General features: G+C 33.8%; 2 protein-coding genes and 1 pseudogene across 2 annotated transcripts; 2 read left to right on the top strand and 1 right to left on the bottom strand.

The window, feature by feature from the left end:
* The first annotated feature begins 617 nt into the window (after nucleotides 1–617).
* On the top strand, nucleotides 618–27,809 carry LOC117933801 (annotated as a pseudogene).
* LOC117933799 (stilbene synthase 4-like) lies at nucleotides 4,011–5,592 on the top strand. The gene is made up of 2 exons (XM_034855344.1): nucleotides 4,011–4,293; nucleotides 4,430–5,592. The coding sequence occupies exons 1-2, from the start codon at nucleotides 4,116–4,118 to the stop codon at nucleotides 5,428–5,430; spliced, it is 1,179 nt and encodes a 392-aa protein (XP_034711235.1). The 5' UTR covers nucleotides 4,011–4,115; the 3' UTR covers nucleotides 5,431–5,592.
* LOC117933798 (stilbene synthase 5-like) lies at nucleotides 9,838–11,778 on the bottom strand. The gene is made up of 2 exons (XM_034855343.1): nucleotides 11,508–11,778; nucleotides 9,838–11,149 (listed from the first exon to the last, which is right to left on the bottom strand). The coding sequence occupies exons 1-2, from the start codon at nucleotides 11,683–11,685 to the stop codon at nucleotides 10,149–10,151; spliced, it is 1,179 nt and encodes a 392-aa protein (XP_034711234.1). The 5' UTR covers nucleotides 11,686–11,778; the 3' UTR covers nucleotides 9,838–10,148.

Below are 27,809 nucleotides of genomic sequence, written 5' to 3'. Positions count from 1 at the left end.
AAGTTAAGTTAAAATTTATTTTAAATGATTAAATTAACATATTTATATTCATTAGTTGTAATTAATTTTTACCTTCATTAGTCTTAAGTAGTAAATTTGACTACATAATCTACCTCATTGTAGATTTCCAAACGTCCAGCCGGCAGGAGGTAGCCCAGCATGTGAAAGATTTGGGTCTTTTATCATTGCAAGTCAAGAAGCCCAACTCCATGGTCAAATTATAGCATTCGGAGCATATGGAAGTGGTCCTACCAACTTGAAGTCAAAGAGGGTAGCTTCCAACCACCTTACATGGGCTAAAGACAAAGGGTAAGCTTCCAACAACCTTACATGGGCTAAAGAAAAAAAAAATATAGATATAGAGGAAGATCAAGAAAGCAAAAAATAAAGAATGAAAACCGAAGCCTACCAAGTTAGAAATGATCAAATCCCATGTTACTGCAGCATGGGTTATTCAAATGCACACCTACCTACATGGGAGGCCCTTCCCTTTCACATATCATCAAGTATCCATTGACTAGGCAGGACACCATTCAATTTCAATAGCGTCCAAGTGGATGAGAGTTGGTGAAACACAGCATTTCTTATGATTATAAATACCAACCTCAATACGCAACTTTGGCCAGCCAGCTCCAAGCACTTGTGCTCCTACAATTTCACTTCTCTTTCCTTCTTCAACTTTTAAGCTTCGATTTCAGTAGTCATCACACACTATCAATGGCGTCTGTGGAGGAAATTAGAAATGCTCAGCGTGCCAAGGGTCCGGCCACCGTTCTAGCCATTGGCACAGCTACCCCGGACAACTGTCTGTACCAGTCTGATTTTGCCGATTACTATTTTCGGGTCACTAAGAGCGAGCACATGACCGAGCTCAAGAAGAAGTTCAACCGCATCTGTAAGTATAATTTTAACATCCTGTGTACTCATTTTAAATTAATTCAATGCATCTGTGCGCGATGGTATGAGCAGAATAAGCTTTTATGTTGTACTAAGGTGAATTTTTTTACTCACTTGAACGATGTTGATCATCTTGAACAATGAATGCCTTGAGCTCACATATTACTCCTGTTTAATTTATATACAGGTGACAATCAATGATCAAGAAGCGTTACATTCATTTGACCGAAGAAATGCTTGAGGAGCACCCAAACATTGGTGCTTATATGGCTCCATCTCTTAACATACGCCAAGAGATTATCACTGCTGAGGTACCCAAGCTTGGTAAGGAAGCAGCATTGAAGGCTCTTAAAGAGTGGGGTCAGCCTAAATCGAAGATCACCCACCTTGTATTTTGTACCACCTCAGGTGTAGAAATGCCTGGTGCAGATTATAAACTCGCTAATCTTTTAGGCCTCGAACCATCTGTCAGAAGAGTGATGTTGTACCATCAAGGGTGCTATGCAGGTGGAACTGTTCTTCGAACTGCCAAGGATCTTGCAGAGAATAATGCAGGAGCACGAGTTCTTGTGGTATGCTCTGAGATCACTGTTGTTACATTTCGTGGTCCTTCTGAAGATGCTTTGGACTCTTTAGTTGGCCAAGCCCTTTTTGGTGATGGTCTGCAGCTGTAATTGTTGGATCAGATCCAGATATCTCGATTGAACGACCACTCTTCCAGCTTGTTTCAGCAGCACAAACATTTATTCCAAATTCAGCAGGTGCTATTGCCGGCAACTTACGTGAAGTGGGTCTCACCTTTCAATTGTGGCCTAATGTGCCTAGTTTGATATCTGAAAACATAGAGAAGTGTTTGACTAAGGCTTTTGACCCAATTGGTATTAGTGACTGGAATTCCTTATTCTGGATTGCTCATCCCGGTGGCCCAGCTATTCTTGATGCGGTTGAAGCAAAACTCAGTTTAGATAAACAAAAACTCAAAGCAACAAGACATATTCTAAGTGAATATGGGAACATGTCAAGTGCATGTGTCTTGTTTATTTTGGACGAGATGAGAAAGAAATCGCTCAAGGAAGGAAAGACAACCACAGGTGAAGGATTGGATTGGGGTGTTTTGTTTGGCTTTGGGCCAGGCTTGACCATTGAGACCGTTGTGCTACATAGCGTTCAAATGGATTCAAACTAAGTGAAATGATAGGAAAAACAATTCACGATCCATGTTCTATTAATCAAATATTGGTAGTAAAGATTTATCACCATGAAATCATCTTTACTCAGAATTTATTATTTGTTATTTATCGTTGTTGGAGGACTTTTTCAGAGACCTCAAGTTAAAATCATTGTTTATCCTCGTGTATGTTATCAAAATGAAAGAAATAATGGATTTCTATTTTGTTTAGCCATGCAAGTGAGAAAAATTTTCATATTCCTTTTCCCGCGCTGATTTAGTCTTAGTTCTGCTTGAAAATTCCAAAAAATCATATCCAACTCAAGGCCTAAAAGTGACAGACTACGAATTTGAAAAATATGGAAACCAGTTGGGTACTACAGTGCATATAAATTAAATAAGATAGCCACCATCGAAACAAGGGTGATGTCTTACCTCTCATTAGTCCTATTAGATTAAGATATATACAAGACTGGTTCTATACTAACAAAACTTTCAATTATTATTCAAAATCTTATGATGTTGTTACAATTATATCATTTAAACCTAACTTTTTACATAAGATAACATAACCCAAAATTTTGTTTAGAAGTCACTTTTGGAGCTGAGAAAGCTCTTTTAATCAAATAACAAATTTTTTTCAAACAATTAAAAATAATTTAAGAATGATACTCTTTTTTTTTTTCTTTTTCTTTTTCCTTTTTGTGTTTTGCAGCCTGTTTTTAAGTCCCAATTTTCAGTGAAGTTTTCATACATATTTCCAGAGAACTTTGACTCCGTATAATTCGGACTTGAGTAATTTCAATAGAAAAATCTTCCTTTGTTGAATATGACTTCATCGTCTTTTGCAGCCAACTAAAAGGGAAAAAGTTATGAATTATTTTACTTAATAAATAAATAAATAAATAAATATGTTTAATTAGAGAAATGTGCGGATTCTCCTTCTCATAAGTTTAAAATGTAGAAATGTGTTCTACACAAAATTTCTTAAGTTGATGAATTAATTTGCAGCCCCGGTCGACTGATGCTGAATTTGTCACTTTCCCCCTCCTCCCAAAAGAGCATTAAAAAACCATCTGATATAATTTAAATAAGCATGAGATTGTTGAACGAGTCTCCGCCACCATCTGACTTTATCAGCCTACCAGCTGCTAGTGGATTGGGAGCCGGTGAAAGTGTATGAATCCATACTTACTAAAAATTTGAGTTAAGATATTAATTATGAAATGTAAATATTCTTAATATAAGTTTTAAATTGTCGAGCTGTGGGTCAATTGAAAAAGTGATTCCCAAGCTGACCGGTTAAAACTTAATGTTTTTTATTTGATGATTTAAGTTGTATTTAAATTAAATTATTGAGTTAAAACTCATTATTAAAATTTTACTTTAAGCACTTAGCTTATTTAATAAAGTTAAGTTAAAATTTATTTTAAATAGTAAATTTGACTACATAATCTACTTCATTGTAGATTTCCGAACGTCCAGCCGGCAGCAGGTAGCTCAGCATGTGAAAGATTTGGGTCTTTTATTATTGCAAGTCAAGAAGCCCAACTCCATGGTCAAATTATAGCATTCGGGGGATATGGAAGTGGTCCTACCAACTTCGAGTCAAAGAGGGTAAGCTTCCAACCACCTTACGTGGGCTAAAGACAAGAGGGTAAGCTTCCAACAACCTTACATGGACTAAAGACAAAAGGATTAGAGTTATAGAGAAAGATCTAAAGAATGAAAACCGAAGCCTACCAAGTTGGAAATGATCAAAACCCATGTCACTGCAGCATGGATTATTCAAATGCACGCCTACCTACATGCAAGTCCCTGCCCTTTCATGTATCATCAAGTATCCATTGACTGGGCAGGACACCATTCAATTTCAATAGCGTCCAAGTGGATGAGAGTTGGTGAAACACAGCATTCCTTAAGATTATAAATACCAACCTCAAGACACAACTTTTTCCAGCCAGCTCCAAGCACTCTGTGCTCCGAAACATTCACTTCTCTTTCCTTCTTCAACTTTTAAGCTTCGATTTCAGCAGTCATCCTACTATCAATGGCGTCTGTGGAGGAAATTAGAAATGCTCAGCGTGCCAAGGGTCCGGCCACCGTTCTAGCCATTGGCACAGCTACCCCGGACAACTGTCTGTACCAGTCTGATTTCGCTGATTACTATTTTCGGGTCACTAAGAGCGAGCACATGACCGAGCTCAAGAAGAAGTTCAACCGCATTTGTAAGTCTAATTTTAACATCCTTTTCATACATATAATTGTGTATGCATATACTCACTTGAACAATGTTGATCATCTTGAACAATCAAACTGGTTCCTTGAGCTAACATGTTAGTATTATTAATAATTTATATACAGGTGATAAATCAATGATCAAGAAGCGTTATAGTCATTTGACCGAAGAAATGCTTGAGGAGCACCCAAACATTGGTGCTTATATGGCTCCATCTCTTAACATACGTCAAGAGATTATTACTGCTGAGGTACCCAAGCTTGGTAAGGAAGCGGCATTGAAGGCTCTTAAAGAGTGGGGTCAACCCAAATGCAAGATTACCCATCTTGTATTTTGTACAACTTCGGGTGTAGAAATGCCCGGTGCCGACTATAAACTCGCTAATCTTTTAGGCCTCGAACCATCTGTCAGAAGAGTGATGTTGTACCATCAAGGGTGTTATGCAGGTGGAACTGTTCTTCGAACAGCTAAGGATCTTGCAGAGAATAATGCAGGAGCACGAGTTCTTGTGGTATGCTCTGAGATCACTGTTGTTACATTTCGTGGTCCTTCTGAAGATGCTTTGGACTCTTTAGTTGGCCAAGCCCTTTTTGGTGATGGTTCTGCAGCTGTAATTGTTGGATCAGATCCAGATATCTCGATTGAACGACCACTCTTCCAACTTGTTTCAGCAGCACAAACATTCATCCCCAATACCCAAGGTGCTATTGCAGGCAACTTACGTGAAGTGGGTCTCACCTTTCATTTATGGCCTAATGTGCCAACTTTGATCTCCGAAAATATAGAGAAATGTTTGACTCGGGCTTTTGACCCAATTGGAATCAGCGATTGGAATTCCTTATTTTGGATTGCTCATCCAGGTGGCCCGGCTATTCTTGATGCAGTTGAAGCAAAATTGAGTTTGGATAAACAAAAACTTAAAGCAACAAGACATGTTCTAAGTGAATATGGGAACATGTCAAGTGCTTGTGTCTTGTTTATTATGGACGAGATGAGAAAGAAATCGTTGAAGGAAGAAAAAGCAACAACAGGTGAAGGATTGGATTGGGGCGTCTTGTTTGGCTTTGGACCAGGCTTAACCATCGAGACTGTTGTCCTCCACAGTATTCCTAGGGATTCCAATTGAGTGAAAATGTAAAAAATATGATTCATCAGCCATGTGCTATTAATCAAATGAAGGTAGAAAAAGATATACAATAACGAAGTTATCGAAATTTAAATTAATGTATTGTTATTTATGGATTGTTGGAGGATTTCCTTGGAGACCTTAAATTAAAATCATTGTTTATTCTTGTGTATGTTATCAAAAGGAAATAAAATGAAAGAATGAATTTGTGTTTTGCTTATGAGTGTAAGTCAGAAAATTTTCGACATATGGCGTTTTCCCCTGCTGATCTAGTTTGAATTTTTCTTGAAAACCAACGTGCCCCATTTTTCTTTTCCTTTTTCAAATAGTCTTAATCCAACTCACGGGCTAAAAGTTGAGTATTGCTGATTTGAAAAATACATAAAATGGGTGGAGACCATGTGGGGTCTAAAGTATATATAAATTAATTAAGATAGCCACCACCAGAACATGGGTGACGTCTAGTTTGGCTGCACTAGAATACATCCAGAGCTTGCATAACTTTTATCCAAACATCAATATTTATCTGACCACACTTCATTAAGAAAATTGCTTTCATAATATAACCTCTGTCCTTGCTTTTGTATTGATAGTTATGGTTTTTTTTCAAAATTTTTATTTGGGATTATTGGTCACTAATTTCAAAAACAGTTCTAAAAACAGGTTATGAGAATAGTTTTTGAAATATGTTCTTTAATGTTTTATAGAATAAAATCATGTTTGAAAACCTCAAATGTTTTTAACTTATTTTTAATATTTTAAAATAATTTGTATATCTACTTTTTATTTTTTATCATTCTATTTTTTAAAAAATAACATTTAAAAAACAAGTGAAAATAGTATAAAATAATTAAAAGATATTATTTGAAAACACCTTATTTTTTATTGTCAAACATGCTTTTCTAATTTTTTTGTTTTGAAGAACAAAAAATTGTTCTAAACAATAGTTGTCAAACAAGCCCCTTTTTTTTTCAATCTAATACTCTTAGCAAAAAAAAAAAAAAACTATATCGTTATTGAAAGTAACCAAAACTAAAAAGACTATGGATTCTTTTATAAGTCCAATAAAATTTGATAAATTATTTTTTTTATTACTTCAAACTCATTTTATTTATTTTAACTCATCAATATAAAGATTAAATAATTTAAAAATACATAAGTTTTTAATTAGTTTTAATTATATTTTATATTTTTCATAAGAGAATCAAACGTGAAAAAATCATTTTCCTTTACATTTTTTTCTTTCCTTATTATTTTCCGAAACCAAACATAATCAAAATGATTTAAAAAATACATAAAATATATAAAAATACAGTATATATAAATTAATTAAGATAGCCACCACCATTACTTGACCATACTGCAAAAAAAAATATTACCTATGATTAATAAAACTGTGGATTATTATTAAAAAATTTATCATGTTGTTACAGTTACATTAATTATCACCTACAAATGCAACATGATAATGAGTTACTCTTTCCTAAGATTACCCTTTTAACGTAAAGTTTTTACTCAACCTAACATAACTCAAAATAAACCTCTTGCACATGCATGTCATCCTGTAAAGTGTTAGCACCAAAACATGTTGAATTTGAGTTAAGATATTGCTTATTACATGTTAACATTTTTTTACTTTGTTCAGTTGTGGGTTAGTGCAAAAAGTGATTTGTAAGTTGAGTTTGTGAAACTAAACGTTTTTAACTTGACGATTTAAGTGAGATTTACGTTAAGTTATTCTTATTGAGCTAAAACAAATTATTTGAATTTTAGTAATTTAACCATTTAGGTTATTTAATAAAGTTAATTAAAATTTATTTTAAATTATTATATTGACAAATTTACTCCCATTAGTTGAACAATATTCATTTTGATTAGTTGTAACTAATTTTTATTTTTATTAACCTTAAGCAATAAATTTATTTGTTCAACATCCATATTCAAAATTTTATAAACACATAAAATATCAATTAGAGATGTGGAGTCATCAGCTCCACATCGGCAAAAGGGGATTTGAAATTTAAAATAAGTTAGTCATTTTAACTTAATACAAAAAATTATTTTTAACTTTAAGTTGTAATATTTAATTATTTTATTAAACATATTTAATCAATTTTTAATTACTTAAATTAAATTAACAAATTATATGAAGTCATTAAATTTATTTATCAAATACTCTCTACCTTATGGATTGAATTAAAAACCCTAGATTCCTCTCAAAAAGCTTTGAACTAATTTTTGACAAAGGTGCTTACAACTTACAAATGAAGAGGAAACCCCTATTTACAACTTACAATTTAAGAATAACTTAAATCCCATTTAAATCATCAAGTTAAAAACATTAAGTTTCACAAACTCAACTTACAAATCACTTTTTTCACTAGCCCACAACTCAACAAAGTAAATCAATGTAAACGTTTTGATTCATGCACTTTCACCAACTTCCAATCCACTTGCAGCTGGTAGGCTGATGAAGTCATAGATGGTGGCGGAGACTTGTTCAATCACATGGGTTTTTTTTATGATCTTATCAGTGGAGGGGGAAAATGACAAATTCAACATCAACTTCCAACTGCAAGCCGATTGTCCATTTCGTCTTCTAATGAAATTAATTCATCCACTTAAGAGATTTTGTGTTAGACTTATGAGAAGGAGAATTCAACAATAATCAACCCTTTTTTTTTATAATTGCGGCATTATTTTTATCTAAATTTCGTATATGATAGTAATTAATATACAAATTTCTTTTAGGTGAAAATCTTCCTCAGCTCCAAAATTAACTTGTGAAGTGATACAAATTTTGGTGCTTACACTTTAGGATGACATTCATGTGCAAGAAGTTTATTTTGAGTTATGTTATGCTATGTAAAAACTTTAGGTTAAAAGGGTAATCTTAGAAAAGAATAACTCATTAGCATGTCGTATTTGTAGGTGATAATTAATATAATTGTAACAACATGATAAAATTTTTACTAATAATCCACAGTTTTATTAATACAGAATTATTCTTGTATATGTCTTGGTCTAATAAGACTTATGAAAGGTGGATGAGTTGGATGAGTTGTTTGCAAAAAAGAAAAGAAAAGAAAACTCAGGCAAGTTGGTTTTCATGCCGAAGTCGAAGTAGATCAGCACGGGAAAAGCCATATGTTGAAAATTTTCTTACACTCACCCATAAGCAAAACTCAAATCCATTCTTTCGTTTTATTTCCTTTGGATAACATACACAAGAATAAACAATGATTTAACTCAACGTCTCCGAGAAGGTCCTCCAACAGTCGATAAATAATACTTGATTAAATTTATCTAACAATAACTTCATAGTAGCAGTAATTGTGAGCATGCAGGCTGGCAAATAATTGGCTTCCTTACGTCTTAAAGCTCTTGAGAAGTACGGTTTAAAATTACTCTCCTGCCGGAAGGACCAAAAGGATTTGGCCACCTGCTCAGATGAAACTATTGGACCATGCTATTTATTACAATATCTTCCCAGCTGGGCATCAACAGGAGAGGAGGCATTTGAGGTTTGAAGTGCTTTATGCCATGTTCAAAGGGGAATATGCAGACCTTCCAGCTCTCATTGAAGACAACTTCATCTAGGCTTATGAAAATGCCAAGGTTCCTGACTGAATGCCTTCTAGCAAAGAACCATCCCATTGCTGACGATGAAGAAAAGTTCAATGATTTGAGGATAGGGAGAAGAATCTGCCCAAGATAAGGTTTGGATTTAAAAAGATTGAAGAAGAGTTGAAAGAACATGGTCTGTTGTTAGCTGCAGAAGGAAGGCCTTCTAGTGCCAAATCAGAGCGAGTCCCTCAAGTACATCAACTTCCTCCATTACCTACCGGACTGGAACTTGTTTTCATCCATTCTCTATGCCACATTTCTAAATTCATCCATCCCCTATGGGTTTGACCCCTTACTCCTGGGGTACTATTTCAAAGATTCCATAGCCGAGAGCTGCAGATTCCTTAGCGGAGAGCAGGCAGCAATCTCAGCTGTGTTAACTTGATTGAGGGTCATTTCAAGGAAAAAAAGACGCCCCAAGGGATCCCCTAAGCCTCAACAATTTTGCAAAAGCCTTGTTGATTAAATTTCAGCTGTTGCTCATTTCAATTGCTGGCCTATTTTCAACAAAATCCATCAACCTTATTTTCAAAAAATTGAGCGAGAATTTACCTCCAAAAATTCTATTCATCCACGAGATTATCTCCCTTGCACCTTGATGATCATCTCCCTGTGCTTTGACACCCGATTCAGCTGGAAATTACACTACAACTAATTCTTTATACTTAGGGAAATGACGCTTTGGATTATTAGCATATTTTTTATCATATTTGTATTTAACCAAAATTCAAATTAATGAAAATAAAAACGTTACATTGAAATTTTCTTGGTTTACACAAGTAAAACTCGAACTGGTGCTGTATATCTAATTCATTCTTTCTTTTCAGTGGCATTTATGAGAACAAAAAATTACAACTTTCAGGAAACTTCGCGATAACAGAATGACAAGCACTTGCAGTTTCATCCACTTGCCTGGCGTGACTGCACCCTCCAACAATCACTAAATTACAATCCCTCAATGTTAGGATAGGAATAAAAGATTTAGGAGTACTATTATTAACTTTGAAGATACATGTACATATCTTTCGTAGCACCTCCTCTGTAGTACAATAAGACATGTCCCCTATATCATTTCTCTTACCGTTTTCCACTCAATTTGTAACCATAGGAACGCTATGCAGCACAACGGTCTCAATGGTCAAGCCTGGCCCAAAACCGAATAGTACTCCCCAATCCAATCCTTCACCTGTGGTGGCTTTTTCCCCCTTCAGGGATTTCTTTCTCATCTCATCCAAAATAAACAAGACACATGCACTAGACATGTTACCATACTCACTTAACACGTGCCTTGTTGCTTCAAGTTTCTTTTTCTCTAAATTGAGTTTTGCTTCAACTGCATCAAGAATTGCAGGGCCACCGGGGTGAGCAATCCAAAATAACGAGTTCCAATCGCTAATACCAAGTGGGTCAAAAGCCTGATTCAAGCATTTCTCTATGTTCTCGGAAATCAAAGTAGGCACATTAGGCCACAAGTGAAAGGTGAGTCCCACCTCACGTAAGTTACCCACAATAGCACCTGCTGAATTAGGAATAAACGTTTGGGCTGCTGAAACAAGTTGGAAGAGGGGTCGTTCAATCGAGACATCTGGATCTGATCCAACAATCACAGCTGCTGACCCATCACCAAAAAGGGCTTGACCTACTAAAGAGTCCAAAGCATCTTCGGAAGGCCCACGAAATGTAACGACAGTGATCTCAGAGCACACCACAAGAACTCGTGCTCCTGCGTTGTTTTCTGCAAGATCCTTAGCAGTTCGAAGGACAGTTCCACCTGCATAGCAACCTTGATGGTACAACATCACCCTTCTAACCGATGTTTCAAGGCCTAAGAGATTAGCGAGTTTGTAATCTGCACCGGGCATTTCTACACCAGAGGTTGTACAAAATACAAGATGGGTGATCTTGGACTTTGGTTGACCCCATTCTTTAAGAGCCTTCAATGCTGCTTCTTTACCAAGTTTAGGTACCTCAGCAGTGATAATCTCTTGGCGTATGTTGAGAGATGGAGCCATATAAGCACCAATGTTTGGGTGCTCCTCAAGCATTTCTTCGGTCAAATGAATGTAACGCTTCTTGATCATTGATTTGTCACCTGTAAAAGAAGTAACATGAACACATTAGTTTTACCAATCGACTAGTCATATAGTATATTGTTCAAGATGATCAACATGCATTTAACATTGAAGAAAGTATAAAAGGTTATTCTTAATTATAGCTAGCAATGCTACATGATTCAAAGAACAGCTCTTCAAGCCATTACAGTCAAATGAAAGGAATATCGGTTACTGAAGTAAAATGATTTTCAAGTTTTCTGAAGTAATTTATCTAAAAGCTATTCTCTAAGCTTGAAACATCCATTCACTTGGAGGTGACCCTCACTTAATACCACACTCGTATATGTATAGAAATGTTGTGAATGTAAGAATTAATGCATGAATATATATACTTACATATGCGATTGAACTTCTTCTTCAACTCAGTCATGTGCTCGCTCTTAGTGACTCTGAAATAGTAATCAGCATAATCAGACTGGTAGACACAGTGGTCGGGAGTAGCTGTTCCAATAGCTAGGATGGTGGCCGGACCCTTGGCACGTTGAGCGTTTCTAATTTCCTCAATTGAAGCCATTGATCCTAGCTACGTACTCAAATTGAAGCTGAAGATTAAGTTGAGGAAGGAAAGAAGAGAGTGCTTGGAGCTGGCTTGAGAAAGCTGGGTGTGAGTGTTGGGTATTTATAAGCTGTGTCTCACCAACTCTCATCCATCGGCAGTCAATGATCAGGTGGCTTCAAAGTTTGTGTGCGTGAGTTTATTTTTGGATTTTCAGACATGTTTGCATGTGTTAATGTATTTGTTTTGTTCTCTGTTCTTCACCTACCCATATATGATGAATGCAACCCACAGGAAGGAGAGAGCAATCAATCTGCTTACGGTTTCTCATTGTAACATTTTTTTATATAGAGAGATAAAGACTTTTCCAGCCCCTTGACTGGAAATTAATACATTTTCCACTTGACTTTTGAAAAGGAGGCAATCCCACGGGAGGGAAGCTGCTACCAACCTTCGTAATGTTAATGAAATCAAAGTCACTCAATGTCCGAATTTCAAACCTCAACAACCCAATAGCCAATACGTAACATGTCATTTAACAAAAATATCTCATTTTAATTTATTTGACCTATTTCGTCATCCAAGTTGGGCCACTCCTTTGATTCCCAAAAATAATTGAAGAAGGAAAAGTAAATATTTAAGTGATCCACGAAACAACTTGACTTTGGGAGGCTAGGTGTCGTTCAAAGTAGGCGCAGGTGTCGTTCATCGGGTAAAGGTTTTAATAATAAGTGAGCGTTAATAATTGACTTCACTTGCCTTACGAAATGAGTCTAATTCCAACATTCAACAGCTTTAAATAATAATTTACTTCTAACAAAAATTTAAAAATATTTTTTGAACACGATAATTAATTGAAACTTTAAATTTATATATAATTATATTTTTAATGAAATAAGTGTGTAGTTCTTAAAACTGAGTATTTATTAATTAATGATTTAAATTGATTTTAAATTAAATTATTTTTAATTATTGACTTTAAACTTAATACTTATTTTTTACTATTCAGGAAAGTTAACTTAAAATTTATTCCAAATTATTAAATTAATACATTTATCATAATTAATTTTAATTAATAATTATCCTCATTGATTTTAGCTATATTTATTCTCATTAATTTTAAACAATAAATTTATTTATAAAATATTCGTATTTAAAGTGTTATATATATATATTCAAAAAAAATTATTATAAAAAACGAGTCATGAACGTGGAATCATAATTCTTAAATATGTTCTTACTAACATGGGCAAATGAGACAAAAAATAAAAATAAATTTGAAAATAAGAATAAATTAACTATTTTGACTTAATATTTAAAATTATTTTTATTTTAAGTTGTGGTATTAAGTTATTTTACCAAATATACTTAATCTATTTAATAATTTAAATTAGGTTATTAAATCAAATTAAATTAAATCATTAAATTAATTTATCAAATACAATCTAAGTGTTGAAATGAAACAAATCATAATCTATGGAGTCATAAACTGCTAATATGAGCCTGATAAACATCTCAAACTATGGGCTTAGTCAAAGGATTTCAACCATGAGACTCATGGAAATGTGATCCACAATCACTTCGTTTAGAGCTAACCATGTCTTGAATGTGTAATGATATCAAACATCAATGTGTATAAAATTAAGAAATATATGTTACAGTCATACTCTGTGCAACAAATGTTGTAAAATGGCCATTAAGAACACCATTGATGATTTCATTATAGGAGACGAATTAGACAACAATAATTATGATGTGGCACAAAAAATCCAATACTTGTTAAATGAACAAGAGGGCCTTAAAGGTCCCAACTTGATCCCATGATCCAACCTAAGGAAAAGGTATTTAGTCAAACAACATCGTGATATGAAAGCTTATCAGTTCTAGGTTAAGAAAGACCATTGTGCACATTTTAACATGTCGAGTGGTATTTATAACGACTTGATAAGGGAATTGAGCACTACCTCACTTTTCATGCGATATGGAATAAGTCCAAATTTTTCTATGGTTTGATATCTGCAACTATAATGTGTGCAATCACTTTGAAGTTTGAGCAATAGGTCATGGATCCTAAACTCATAATGGTTAAGCATTTGAGGACAATGTAAACCTTAATTCACGAATTAAATCCACTAATGAGCAACATATCACAATTGTTATATGCTCTTGCATGAATCATGTGGCCAAATGAAACTTGTGCTCACATGGGACAACGATATTTCTCACTTAATTGAGTTAGAAAAAAAATGTCTAGGGGTGCAATTCACCTTACTTATTACCCAAGAAAGATAATGTCAAGTTAACAAGCCTAAGCATGACAGATAAGGAAAACATGGTAGTCTAGGTAACTTAGGGCCAAAGAAAGGCAATAAAAAAAACATTAGAGAGGCTAGGGTGATAGGAATAAGGATAAGGCCAAAATGAAATGCTACATTAACTTTGAAAAGTTGAGTCACTATGCTCGTAAGCGCACTGAGCCAAAGAAGGTACACCTTAATCCCAAATATTTCTTTTCATATATTTGAATACATGTATTAGTTTCTCATTCTATTCTTAAGTGGAGTGTAGACTTAAGAGCAACAAAACATGTACACTACAAGGAAAAAGGTATATGGTGACATTTATAACGAGTCACCATAAACATAGGGTGTCATTACAACATAGCGTCACCTTCTCCACTGACACCATAGAGGGTACCAATTGGTGACGTATTTGGAAGTGACACCAACGTAGATAAATGGTGACCCATTCGGAAGTGACACCATATATTTCTAGTGATGATAGGGTGTCACATTAAATACATCATCTTTGAGTTATGATGTCACATTAAATGCATCACCTTTAAGTTATGGTATCACATCATTGTAAATTATTGTGGAAGATATGATTGGTTTTAGTTGTTGATTTTTGTAATGCTTATGAATTAATAAGATTAACCTATTTATATTTTGTCCATAAATATAACAATCATATTATATTTAACTCATTTTTCTGTAATGTTTCTGGAATAACTCATAATACATTGATCATCTAATAATATTTGTATATCAAATGTTCACAAAAGGATAGTACGTCTAACATATCAAACCCATCAAAACTAAAAAAGAAGAGTGAATACATACCAAAACATGATTTAGAAATGTTAAAGATCCCAAGATTCATGTATACCTCCATTTCCTAAGCATAAAACTGGCTAACCATAAAATGACATAAAAGTCCCATCTAAAAATCTAAATTTCTCAATTGCAATTAAAGTAACGTTTATGTCATACAACATATAACATAAGAGTTGCATTTAAAAACCCAAAATCTTGTTGCCTTCTTCTTTCTTTTTATTCTCTATTTCACCATCCCAAGAGTGTATACCTGCATTTCAAAATTTAATGAGTTTTAGAGATTTTTATTGAAGAAAAGAAACATGGATCGATGTTATCATAAATGAACAAATCTAAGAACTATTTTTTTTTTTCAAATAGAAACATTATTCAAAGAATAAGCATTACTATACAATACCTATGGAAAAATTCATGTAGTAGCTAAGGGACTCACCATGCATGGTGATCATGATGCATTAACATGATTCATGATTAGTTGTAGCACAAAAGTAGCCCATTCTCCTCTAATTTCATCGAAAGGCGCTTCTTCTGATGAATAAATGGAAATATAATTCTACTTGAGAATATGTTTTTTTTTATCACAAAACTGAAATCAAATAAGAAAATAACATTAAAATGCATAACATTTGGAAGCCTAAAACTATGTACAATTCATTAAATAAGTAATACCTTTGAAGAAATAATTGTAGGATAAAAAATTATCTCTTTAATGAATCTCATAACAAAGTAGCCACATTCGAACCCTCCTTCTTGTCTTGGACACTAATCGATCAATTATAAAATAACATTAGTACTCACATATATAAATGGTGCAAATGCATAAGCTAATGTGTAAAGAAAATTTTTTGGATGTCACTTGCACTAGTTGTTAAGATGACTCCCTCTTAGATGTTTTCTTTGTAGATATTCGAAGAGTCCTATGTAAATAAGTTCAATGGGTACATTTTAAAAATAGGTAAATGTTATATGTTTTAATATATATAAATAATAAAAAAATGTGTTTGAGGTGAATGTATTTTTTTTATTTAAAAATAATACTATGAAAAATAATAGGAAAAACTTACATGTTTACGATATCCTTTAAGTCCTCACATGGTTTGTGATGCATAGGGTCAAGATAGTGGACTATCATTTTCCTTAGCTCAAGCACTACCTAAATATAAACCCTTTAAGTCCTCATATCTATTTTTATTAACAAAATATAAAAACTTTCCAAAACTCAACTACTTAAATATAAAAACAAAATCAAATAAAATATCTAGCTAATTGGATTTTAGAAACTAAATAAACTATAAATAAACTAAATATAAAAACTAAATAAAATATCTATGCCCATGAATTAATTGAAGGGGATAGAAAGACACAGAGAGAACATGGCTATGGTTATGATTTCCATCTTATCATCTCCCGTCAATACCACACATGCCCATTTTAAGGTTGGACACTACTTTTGTTGATGGACTTGGAAAAGGAACTTCAAAATTGAAAACATAAATAAACCCTTATGTAAAAAAAAAAAAAAAAACATTAAAATATAATTGAGCATTAAAATATTTACTCTCTTTCATCACTTTCATTTGAATATTAATAATCTCTTATTGAGATAGATACTTACAATTTAACAAAATAGAAATTCCTAATAATAAAAAATATAAAAATTTCTATTTCTATTAACAAAATATAAAAACTTTCCAAAACTCAACTACTTAAATGTAAAAATAAAATCAAATAAGATATCTAGCTAATTGGATTTTAGAAACTAAATAAACTATAAATAAACTAAATATAAAAACTAAATAAAATATCTATGCCCATGAATTAATTAAAGAGGATAGAAAGACATAGAGAGATCGAACATGGCTATGGTTATGATTTCCATCTTATCATCTCCCGTCAATACCACACATGCCTTCCCGAATTGGTCCTTTTGGGGTTGGATACTCTCAACGAAATTCTATATCTCATTCCCACTTAGATACAAACAGAAAAATCATTTTTTTTTTCCTCTCTCGTTTTTTAGAAAGGATGAAGATTATGTGATAGTATATCTCAAAAAAATTCTGTACTTGTCATTCTCACACAAATAGATATTAAAAATCATTCATTTTTTTTCCTGTTTTTCACTTTTTTTAAGGATTTGATCATGTGTTTGGTTTAGATTAAAAAATCAATTAATCTACAGTTTTTTCTTCTATGCTAGAAGATTAAACCTAAATTTTTCTTCCCTACAACTCAAGAATACACAATTCACAAAAACCATAATACAAAGATGTTGAAACAATTAATATAATGACATTAATAAAAGAAAAAAAAAATGATAGATCCAAGAGATTTTGGGTTACCTGGGAGTCCACAAAGTGAAGAATGTCGGTTGTGAGCGTGTTGACTATGGGTGAGAGAAAAGGTTGAAGAAGATCACGATTTTATATATAGGATTTATATATTGAGATTTTTTGGATTGTGGGTGAGATATGGAAACAATGGGATTTTTATATAGTATCCATCATTATTAATTCTAAAAATGGGTTATAATACTTAAAAAAAATTATTTTATATGATGTCACTTCCCAAAAAATGACACTAGAAATATAAAATTAATATCATCTAACTACCTCAATTGAAGATTTTTTATATGATATGTCACCTTTATTAATTATAAATCCTATGGTGTCATTATTTTAAAAGTGACACCGTAAATAGTGACACCATAAACTATTTTTGTAGTAGTGGTAGTAAGGGATCAAGTGAGATTTATGGATTACAAAATGAAACTAATAGGTCAATAGTATGTTACCCCCTCCCCCGGTAATAGACGAATGAGGTGTAGGGAATCCCGGATCTCTTTGTCTCTATCCATGATCAAGTTAGGTTTGTAAGGATTGAGTCACTAAAAATAAGACATTATGCAACAAAGTCATACTTGACTATGTCATTGCTATCATTTTTATACATTGACATTGATTTGAGCATTCAGCTCATATCTCTTACATTATGCATAACATAGGTGCATTAAGAGTTGCACAAAGAATACAAGTCATAGATTTCTTATAAGTAGATAATTTATCCACAATCAATTCATAGATTTAAGAAATCCAATAGAGATTGTAGTGCATTACCTCATAATTAAAAGGATGGTTTGTATTGGCCGTTGAGATGGGTTTCCCATAGTGAATGTATTAGTGATGTGATGGACATTAGATAGGACGTATGGTGAATCATGATGTAAGGCTATCAGTTATAGCGATTTATCAAGCTACTATACTACATAAACTCTCAACCTTGAGAGGATATTGAACATACATTAAAATCAACAAAAGGCTTTGACATATAGGTGAGATTCTAAAAAGGTCATATATCCTTGTAGATTAGGTCACTATTGATAAAGGTTGGTGGCAATAGGTATTATTAATAAAGGCACCATGATATCTCATGGGTTTGAGACAGTATGTCCCCTTTTTGGTGATCTAAATGATATGTGATTATGAAATATGTGGTCATAGTAATTCCTTTAGTAGATTTGACATATGCTCCTTAAAGTTAGAATATGTCAATTGATCATATAATAAGTGGTATTTGTAACTCAAATATTTGAGATGTAATCTTGATAGGTGATAGCTCTATCTTGTTAGATTAGAAATACCAGTTCATGGGGATCTGCATATAGTGGATAGTAGGTCACAAACCCGAACTTTGTCTCATTATTTACATATGGTATTGAAGTACAATTGATTCTCTATAGTAGGATGTTAAATCAACTTCAAAATTAGATTCTGAGGGATTCAATACTCTTATGGGTCCTAACAGTCCCCACTTTGAACTCATATACCATGCTAGCACAAATTATGAGGGTTAGATTGGCTCTTAATTAACTCTTATGCATAAAGGTATTTTGCTAATTATGTAATATTATACAACAGATAGTGAATAAGGTCTCTAGATTAAGCTAATTGATCAATTAGATGGCCCAATATGGTTAATTAATCAATTAAGACCTATTTTAGGTTAAATTAAGTAAGCCAAGCCCATGTGGGCTTAAATCACTTAAGCCTAGTAAGGAAACTCTATAAATACCTTTTTATGAGGTTAGGGTTTTCGAATGGCCTTATAATTGTTGTCTTCTAGATCTAGAAAGAAAGTGAGAGTCTAGGCATCCACTCTTCCAAATGCCACTCTTGAGTGTCATGGGCATGGTTCGAGTCATCGGACAAAAGACATTGGGTGTATGAGACTTTTAAATCATTCAAGTACACTCTTCATTGAATAGATTTCGATATGGGAATATCTAGATCATAGGTATGGGTTTTAATCTCTAGATTTATATTATTCTATTATTTTTTAAGCCATTTTTTTTTATGTTAGATTTAGATATCCCTAAAGATATATGCATGCACCCTATAAGTTCTAGGGTATCAAAACGGAGTAATTTGAGGTTCCCAACAAGGTGCATGCAAAACTTTCCTCGACTTTCTTTTAAATACTATGCACAACAAAAACATGTATTTATAAAAAAATAAGATTTAAAATATTCATTAGAAAACATTACCTTGATTTGGATGTTACCAAATCAAATCCATGCAGTGAAGAATTTGAACAAAGTCATAGGTTGTCATGTAGACCCACAATCTACCACCATGATAACTCAACCTTACACTCGGCACACAATTGATAAGAGGTATGAGAGAGTGGAGACTATGGCTCTCTCTTTTGATGGTAGAAGACGGTTATCTTGAAAACTCTAACCCTTAAAGAGGTATTTATAAGGTTCTCTAACTGAGCTTAAGTAACTTAAGCCCACCAAAAGGTTGGGTCACTTAATCTAACCTAAAATAAATCCTATTTGATTAATTAAAATCTTGATGTAGACCCTCCATTTTGTCCCTTAGCACATGCCTTAAGTGTTCTTTTAGTATTCTATAGCATGTTCCTTAGTGGTCCATTGATACTCACACAAGCTTATTTTTTTTAGTCACCTTAGAGACTCTGGTTGAGGGATTTATCTGGCCCCCCATTATGACCTTGGCAGTCATGATTTAGACTTAGGTTTTTCCTTCCTTTTTATGATAGGTTATTTAGGTACACCATTAGGATAACATATTTTGGCCTATTTAGATACACTTTTTAGGTCACTTAGATGCATCCTAAATTGCCTAGATTCACTTAAACACTTCTTAAGCACAGCTAGGCACCTTCTAACTTGCACACACTCGCCCGAGGTCACTTAGGCACCTTTCAGATTACACACACTCACCCTAGGTCACTTAGGTACCTTGTTGATCACCTTAGGTCACTTAGGCTCACCCTAGGTCACTTAGGCACATCATATTTCACCTAGATTCACCTAGTCCCATTTAGACTCACTTAGCCCACCTAGGTCCACAATCAGGCAACACCTTAGGCCCATTTAGGTTCACCTAGGCCCATCTAGGTTACTTAGGCACGCCCTAACCCATTTAGGAATCTTATACCTATTTAGGCACCCCTAGGCCCATTTAGGCATACCATGCCCACCTAGGCCCATTTGGACACCCCTGGGCCTATTAAGACTCATTAGGCCCACCTAGGTCACTTAGGCCTACTTAGGCACGTTTGGCTCATTTAGGATCACCCTAGCTTTTTTTTAGGTCACCCAGGCCTCTTTAGGCTACTTAAGTTCACTTAGACACACTTGGCACACTTAGATTCACCTAGGTTTACCTAGACCCATTTAGGCACATTTGGCCCATCTAGGCTCACTTAGCCCACCTAGGCCTAATTAGACCCACCTATATTCCACCTAGGTCCACCTTAAGTACACTTAGGTCATCTTTTAGGCATTCTTTGTGTGACTTGTATGACTTGCATTGTTGCATGGCTTGCGTGGCTAATTTTTTTTATATGTTTATTTATTTATTTATTTTTATTTTCATTTGTTATCTTCTTTTTTTATTATTTATTTATTTAATTAATTAACTTATTTATTTATTATTGTTTTATCGTTTTCTAATTTATTTATTTATTTATTCATTCAATTATTTAATTTAATAAATTTGATGTTTTTGCAAGAAAACTTACCAATGGAAAAAATGGTTGACATTAGTTCTTTTTTTTTTTTTTTTTTAAATTGAAGAATCGGATTTTTTTAAAAAAAGTTTTTAATTGGAAAATAAAAATATTTATTTAAAAAAGAGATGATAAGTTTTAAAATGTGGGACGATAATATTTTTTAAAAAATGAGAATGGAAAAATTAAGAAAATGATAGGATTTTTGGGGGAGATTTTTTTTTAGGGTTCACAATCTGGTATTCGATAGAGGCAACAACACTAATGATTCTCCATATAAAAGTCACGCACAGCATGCGGAGTGAAGAGATTCTAGAGATAAAAGCCATGAACAACATACATTTAGGGCAAAGTTCGGCTTTGTGGAGCCTAGTTTTGTTTGATGCGGTTTATGACCCGACCCGAATAATATTGCATGGTTTTTTTATGGGAGATTTACTGAGGCTTAGTCCATGGAGTGAAGGCTTGGGCCGATAGACCCGTTTAGCCCATTGTGGAACCGCCTTTTGTAATTAGGGTTTTTTAGTGTGGTGTGGTTGTTGTGTTATATATAGAGAGAAAAGATTGTAGTCGTAGGTTGTACTCTGTATTCTTCCCTGATAATAGTGATATCCCTGCAACTCTGTGGACATAGGCAAATTGTCGAACCACGTAAATATTGTCTTGTGCGTGTGATTGTTTTTCTTTTGCATGTGTTTTCTCTATTTTTGTTTCTCACAGGTTGGGAATTCGACTTGATTCCCTACAATTGTGACACCATCTTATGTTCTATTTATGATGCCATCCTAGGCTTTATCTCAATTTATGCTTAGTTCCTTTGGATGCCCGTCATTATGAATCCATCCTATTTCTATCTAAGTTTATTCTTAGCTCATTTGGACTCCCATCATTTCCATGTCATCCTAGACTCTATCTCAATTTGTCCTTAGTTCATTTGGACTCCTATCATTGTGACATCATCCTAGGTTCTATCTCAGTTTTTCCTTGGTTCCCTTGGATTCTCATCATTGTGAGATCATCATAGGTTCTATCTCAGTTTATCCATAGTTTCATTGAACTCATATCATTGTGATGCCATCCTAGGTTCTTTCTAAGTGTATGCTTAGCTCCTTTGCACTCCCATGATTACGATATCATCCTCGGTTTTATCTCAGATTATCCTTAGTTCCTTTGAATTCACATCTTTACAACGTTATCTTAAGTTCTATCTGAGCTTATTCTTAGCTACTTTGTACTCTTGTCATTTCGACACCATCCTAGTTTTTATCTTAGTTTATCCTTAGTTTCTTGGACGCTCGTCATTGTGACACCAAGCTAGGTTTTACTCAGTTTACACTCCCATCATTACAACGCCATCCTAGGTTCTATCTCAATTTTGGTAACCTTTATTAAAATAAACTCTTTATCATGAGATTTTCTAAAACAGTTTTTTATTTCTTCAACCAGGACTCCTATGCTAAAAGAATTGCTCTCTTATTCATTTTCTCTAATTTATTTTATTTTTCCTGTGTGTATTTAGGTGTTGTGATTTTTCCATTTTTAATTTTATTATATATTTGATCTTCCTTTATAGTAGACCTAGATGATTAGGTCGAACCATGTAAATCTCTTATCTTTTCTAATTTATTTTATTTTTCCTATTGTATTTGGGTATTGTGATTTTCCCAACAACTTTCCCTATTTCTCTTCACTTTCCATTCACTTTTCGAACTCTCTATGAAAAAAACCACATATTTATGAAGTCCTAAAGGCTAACCTAAATGATAAGCTCTTGAATCCTTGCCAAACTTAAAAATTGATTTTACTCAAACATAAACTCTACAAATATTGACTCTCCTAAAATTAAAAAATAAATAATTTGAGTCAAAATTTCCAACAATATTCACTTTGACTCAAGTTATCGCAATCCACATGTAAGGTTATCTTTCTCTGATACCCGCCTTTACACCCCTTATGGGTAGAACCGTTAGTTTGAGATGTATCTATTGCCAATTCATCCACTATCTCAATGTATGATTTTTGCAAGTTTCAAGTCCATTAGGTCCAAGGGCTTCATCATAACCTAAAACCAATTCTGCTATTCCTTCTTGAATTTCATTAATGGGCTTGCATACTTAATAGATAAGCTTTGTGATTCCTACATAAAAGGATGGATTTAAGCAACATTTGAAAGGAAACCATTTTGATATTGAATTAGTGTAAAAATATATTCATAAAAACCAAGGAAATGGGGCTTCCTTGTTGTATTCCTTTTGTTTGACCCAAATGAAGTTGGTAAAAAAATTAAATTAGAGAAGAGAAAAGATTTACATAGTTTGGCCTAATTGCCTACGTCCACTACACAAGGAGATTAAATTTATTAATAAACTTCATAAATACAAACTCAAACACCGTCAACCTCTATCTACCCAAAACCTAAGACACTTTTTGCCTAACTCTTTGTTAACCTTTTCACTCTCTCTTGAAATTATATATATAACCACATATTTACAAAGCCCTATGGTTTAAAACTAAATTAATAGTTTCCTAATCCTAGTCAAACTTAAAAGGGTAATTTACTAAAATACAAACTCTATAAATATTTGACTATCCTAAAATTAAAGAACAAATTATTTGAACCAACTTCCATAAACCTCCACCTTGACTCAAATTCTCTCAATCTTGCATAATTAATGATAATAAACATGTATCAAGTTCAAATTCTCATCAAACTAGACTCGAGAAACTTTTATATATATATAACTTCATTCCTTTCGCAATTAGTATCATCCTTATGCCATTGAGTACCCTTAGTTGAAAATGGAGTCTTGATCATCTTGTTGCACTCTTCTACTTTGATAATATCACTAGCAAAATACTCTTCATGGTGTGGCTTCACCTAAAATTATCTTCTCAAGCAAGGTGTATAAATATTTGACCTTTTTCTCTTTCATAGATATCAAAGTACCTTGATTAATTTTTTTACTTAGTTATTTGCTGAAAAATCATATCCCAAAGAGCCCAAAGCCCCCCAAAAAATTATACTCCTTAAATTAGGAACATGCATGCTTAACATTAGATGATATCCTCACAACACAATCAAACATCTTCACTATCATGATGTCAATCCCAATCAATTTAGAGCTTGATTCATTATCCATTCAAATAGTACTAGCATCACATTCATTATAGATATCAAACCACTCCTTATATGGGCACATATGAAAAGAACACTAAAACCAAAAATCCAAGAGCCCACAAAAATTTCATCAACAATATTAGTAGAGTCTCATGGGATTCAAGATTTTTCATTGTTTCTACGTGCTTTATCAATTCTTCATAGTGCCTTTTAATATGTCCTTTTCTTGGGTAGTAATAAATTTCCATATCAGTTTAGAAGTGTGATTTAGGAATGATAATCTCTTCTATCATAATATCTCTATCGTGACTTGCTCTTACCACGATGTGATTTAAAATTCTTCACAAGAGCTTGTTCTGCATGAGATGAACTACTTGGCTACTTAATAATTTTTTGTCTCTAAAAGAGCAATTGATGGCTTATCCACTATTAACATCATCTTTCCAACTAAGAGCATAGTTACCATTGTCTCATATTATTTTGGTAGGGATACCGATAAAAATAATATGTTAGTCGTCCTCATTAATCTTAACCTCTACACTTAATAATTGGGCGATGCGCTTATTAAATTCATTTATATGATCCCTACCATCTATTCTTCATCCATCTTCAATTCAAATAGTTGTTTCTTCGAATATAACCTATTTTTTAGAGATTTTTACATATAAATTTTTTCTAGCTTCTCCAATGAAGCACAAGGAGATTTCTCATTCAAAACATTGTGTTTTATTTCAAGAGTCAGGCTTAAACAAATAGTACTTATCGCTCTTACTTCAATTCTTTCCATTTTAATATTTTATTTTTTTATTTGGATATATTAAAAGGCTTAGGAGATATAAAATTAGTATATTTTGGTATATTAGGCTATGTAAAAATTATCATATGTAAGTTATCCAATGAGTAACATATTTTTCTTGATCTCTAGAACAACTAAGTCTTTCTTAAGATCTTAGTTTCCATGTCCAGTTTTAAATTTAGCCTCATCAATATGGGAAATCCTTTAGGATTCTCCATTCCCAACACACACACGCGCACACAAAGGAGAAAAAAATTATCATTTTCTTCATATGGAACAACTTTGGATATCTTATCAGGATTGCTTATTGTGTGGGTTGTGGCTCCTAAGTCAGCATAGAAGTTGGGATCACCTTCTTCATTTAGTGTCATAACAACCAATGCTTGAGGGATTTCTTTTGATTGATAGGAGTAATAAAATCTGTTATAACAATCCAATATAGAGTGATTAATCTTATTATAGATTTGGCAAATAAGTTTTGAGGTTACTGCTTCTAGAGTGATTAGGAACATTTTAATTGATCTATAAAATGATATTTATAAGTATATATTCATTTATGACTTGAATATATAATCTGCCACATTACAGATTTCCTAAATTTCTGTGTTAATACCGATAATTAGCTTGGCCCAACGTGATGTGGAAGATCAAGTAAAGAATCCCAACTCAATGGTCAAATATTATTGTACTTGGGAATATGAAAATGACCCTACCAGCTTGGAGTAAAAAAAGGTGAGCTTCTGCCTTCAAAAATTAACGATTTAATAACAAAAACCAAAAAAGAAAAAAAACTAAATAATAACAAATATAAAAACTTTTACAAATATTTTTCATAACAAATATCCTCATTAATTAACGAATATTTATGTTCGTTAATAGCAACTAATTTTTACCTTCATTGTTGTTAAACAATAAATTTATTTATTCAACATCTATATTTATGACTTGAAATATTACAGGTTTCCTAACGTTCTGCATTAATATTGATCATCGGCTTGGTCCAGCCGGCAGCAGCTGGCCCAGCACGTGAAAATTTTGGGTCTTTTGTCGAATAGTACTCGGGGGATATGAAAGTGATGCTACCAACTTGGAGTCAAAAAGGGCAAGCTTCCAACCGCCTTACGTGGGTTAAAAAGACCAAAAGAGTTTTAGAGGAAGAAGAAAGACAGAAAAATATAATAAAGAATGAAAACCGAAGCCTACCAAGTTGGAAATCAAACCCCATGGCACCGGATTATTCAAATGCAAGCCTACCTACATGGAAGTGGATGAGAGTTGGTGAGACAGCATTTGTGGTGATTATAAATACCAACCTCAAGACACAACTTTGGCCAGACAGCTCCAAGCACTGTGCTCCTAAAATTTCATTTCTCTTTCCTTCTTCAACTTTGAAGCTTCCATTTCAGTAGTCATCACACACTATCCATGGCGTCTGTGGAGGAAATTAGAAATGCTCAGCGTGCCAAGGGTCCGGCCACCGTTCTAGCCATTGGCACAGCTACCCCGGACAACTGTCTGTACCAGTCTGATTTCGCTGATTACTATTTTCGGGTCACTAAAAGCGAGCACATGACCGAGCTCAAGAAGAAGTTCAACCGCATTTGTAAGTATAATTTTAACATCCTTCATATACATATGATTCCCCTACGACCACTGAAACATCTTTTTCAAGCTTTCTGTGTACTCATTTTAAATTAATGCAACACATCTATGAGTGATGGTATGAGCAGGTGCTCTTTGAATCACATGGTATAATGCATGGGATCACGTTATTAATTGATGCAATAAAAAATAAGCTTTTATATTGTATTAAGATGAATCTTTTTACACTCAGTTGAACAATGTTTGATCATCTTGAACAGTCAATCTACCCATTGAATTGATTCTGTTTCACTAGTGTGCCTTGAGCTTACATATTACTGTTATTTAATTTATATACAGGTGACAAATCCATGATCAAGAAGCGTTACATTCATTTGACCGAAGAAATGCTTGAGGAGCACCCAAACATTGGTGCTTATATGGCTCCATCTCTTAACATACGCCAAGAGATTATCACTGCTGAGGTACCCAAGCTTGGTAAGGAAGCAGCATTGAAGGCTCTTAAAGAGTGGGGTCAGCCTAAATCGAAGATCACCCACCTTGTATTTTGTACCACCTCAGGTGTAGAAATGCCTGGTGCAGATTATAAACTCGCTAATCTTTTAGGCCTGAACCATCTGTCAAAGAGTGATGTTGTACCATCAAGGGTGCTATGCGGGTGGAACTGTCCTTCGAACCGCTAAGGATCTTGCAGAGAATAATGCAGGAGCACGAGTTCTTGTGGTGTGCTCTGAGATCACTGTTGTTACATTTCGTGGTCCTTCCGAAGATGCTTTGGACTCTTTAGTTGGCCAAGCCCTTTTTGGTGATGGGTCTGCAGCTGTAATCGTTGGATCTGATCCAGATATCTCGATTGAACGACCACTCTTTCAACTTGTTTCAGCAGCCCAAACATTTATTCCTAATTCAGCAGGTGCTATTGCAGGCAACTTACGTGAAGTGGGTCTCACCTTTCATTTGTGGCCTAATGTGCCTACCTTGATCTCTGAAAACATTGAGAATTGTTTGACTAAGGCTTTTGACCCAATTGGTATTAGTGATTGGAATTCCTTATTCTGGATTGCTCATCCAGGTGGCCCAGCTATTCTCGACGCAGTTGAAGCAAAAGTCGGTTTAGATAAACAGAAACTCAAAGCAACAAGGCATATTCTAAGTGAATATGGGAACATGTCAAGTGCATGTGTCTTATTTATTTTGGACGAGATGAGAAAGAAATCGCTCAAGGAAGGCAAAACGACGACAGGTGAAGGATTGGATTGGGGTGTCTTGTTTGGCTTTGGGCCAGGCCTAACCATTGAGACCGTTGTGCTCCATAGCGTTGGTACAGATTCAAACTAAGTGAAATGATGGGAAAAGTTATTCATGAGTCATGTTTTATTAATCAAATAAAAGGTAGTAAAGATATTGAATTGTTATTTTACGATTGTTGGAGGACCTCCTCAAAGACCTCAAGTTAAAGTCATTGTTTATT

Source organism: Vitis riparia, chromosome 16, assembly GCF_004353265.1.
Source record: "Vitis riparia cultivar Riparia Gloire de Montpellier isolate 1030 chromosome 16, EGFV_Vit.rip_1.0, whole genome shotgun sequence".
Lineage (NCBI taxonomy): Eukaryota > Viridiplantae > Streptophyta > Magnoliopsida > Vitales > Vitaceae > Vitis > Vitis riparia.
Note: the sequence above shows the minus strand (reverse complement) of the source record. Positions and strands in the feature narration are given on the sequence as shown.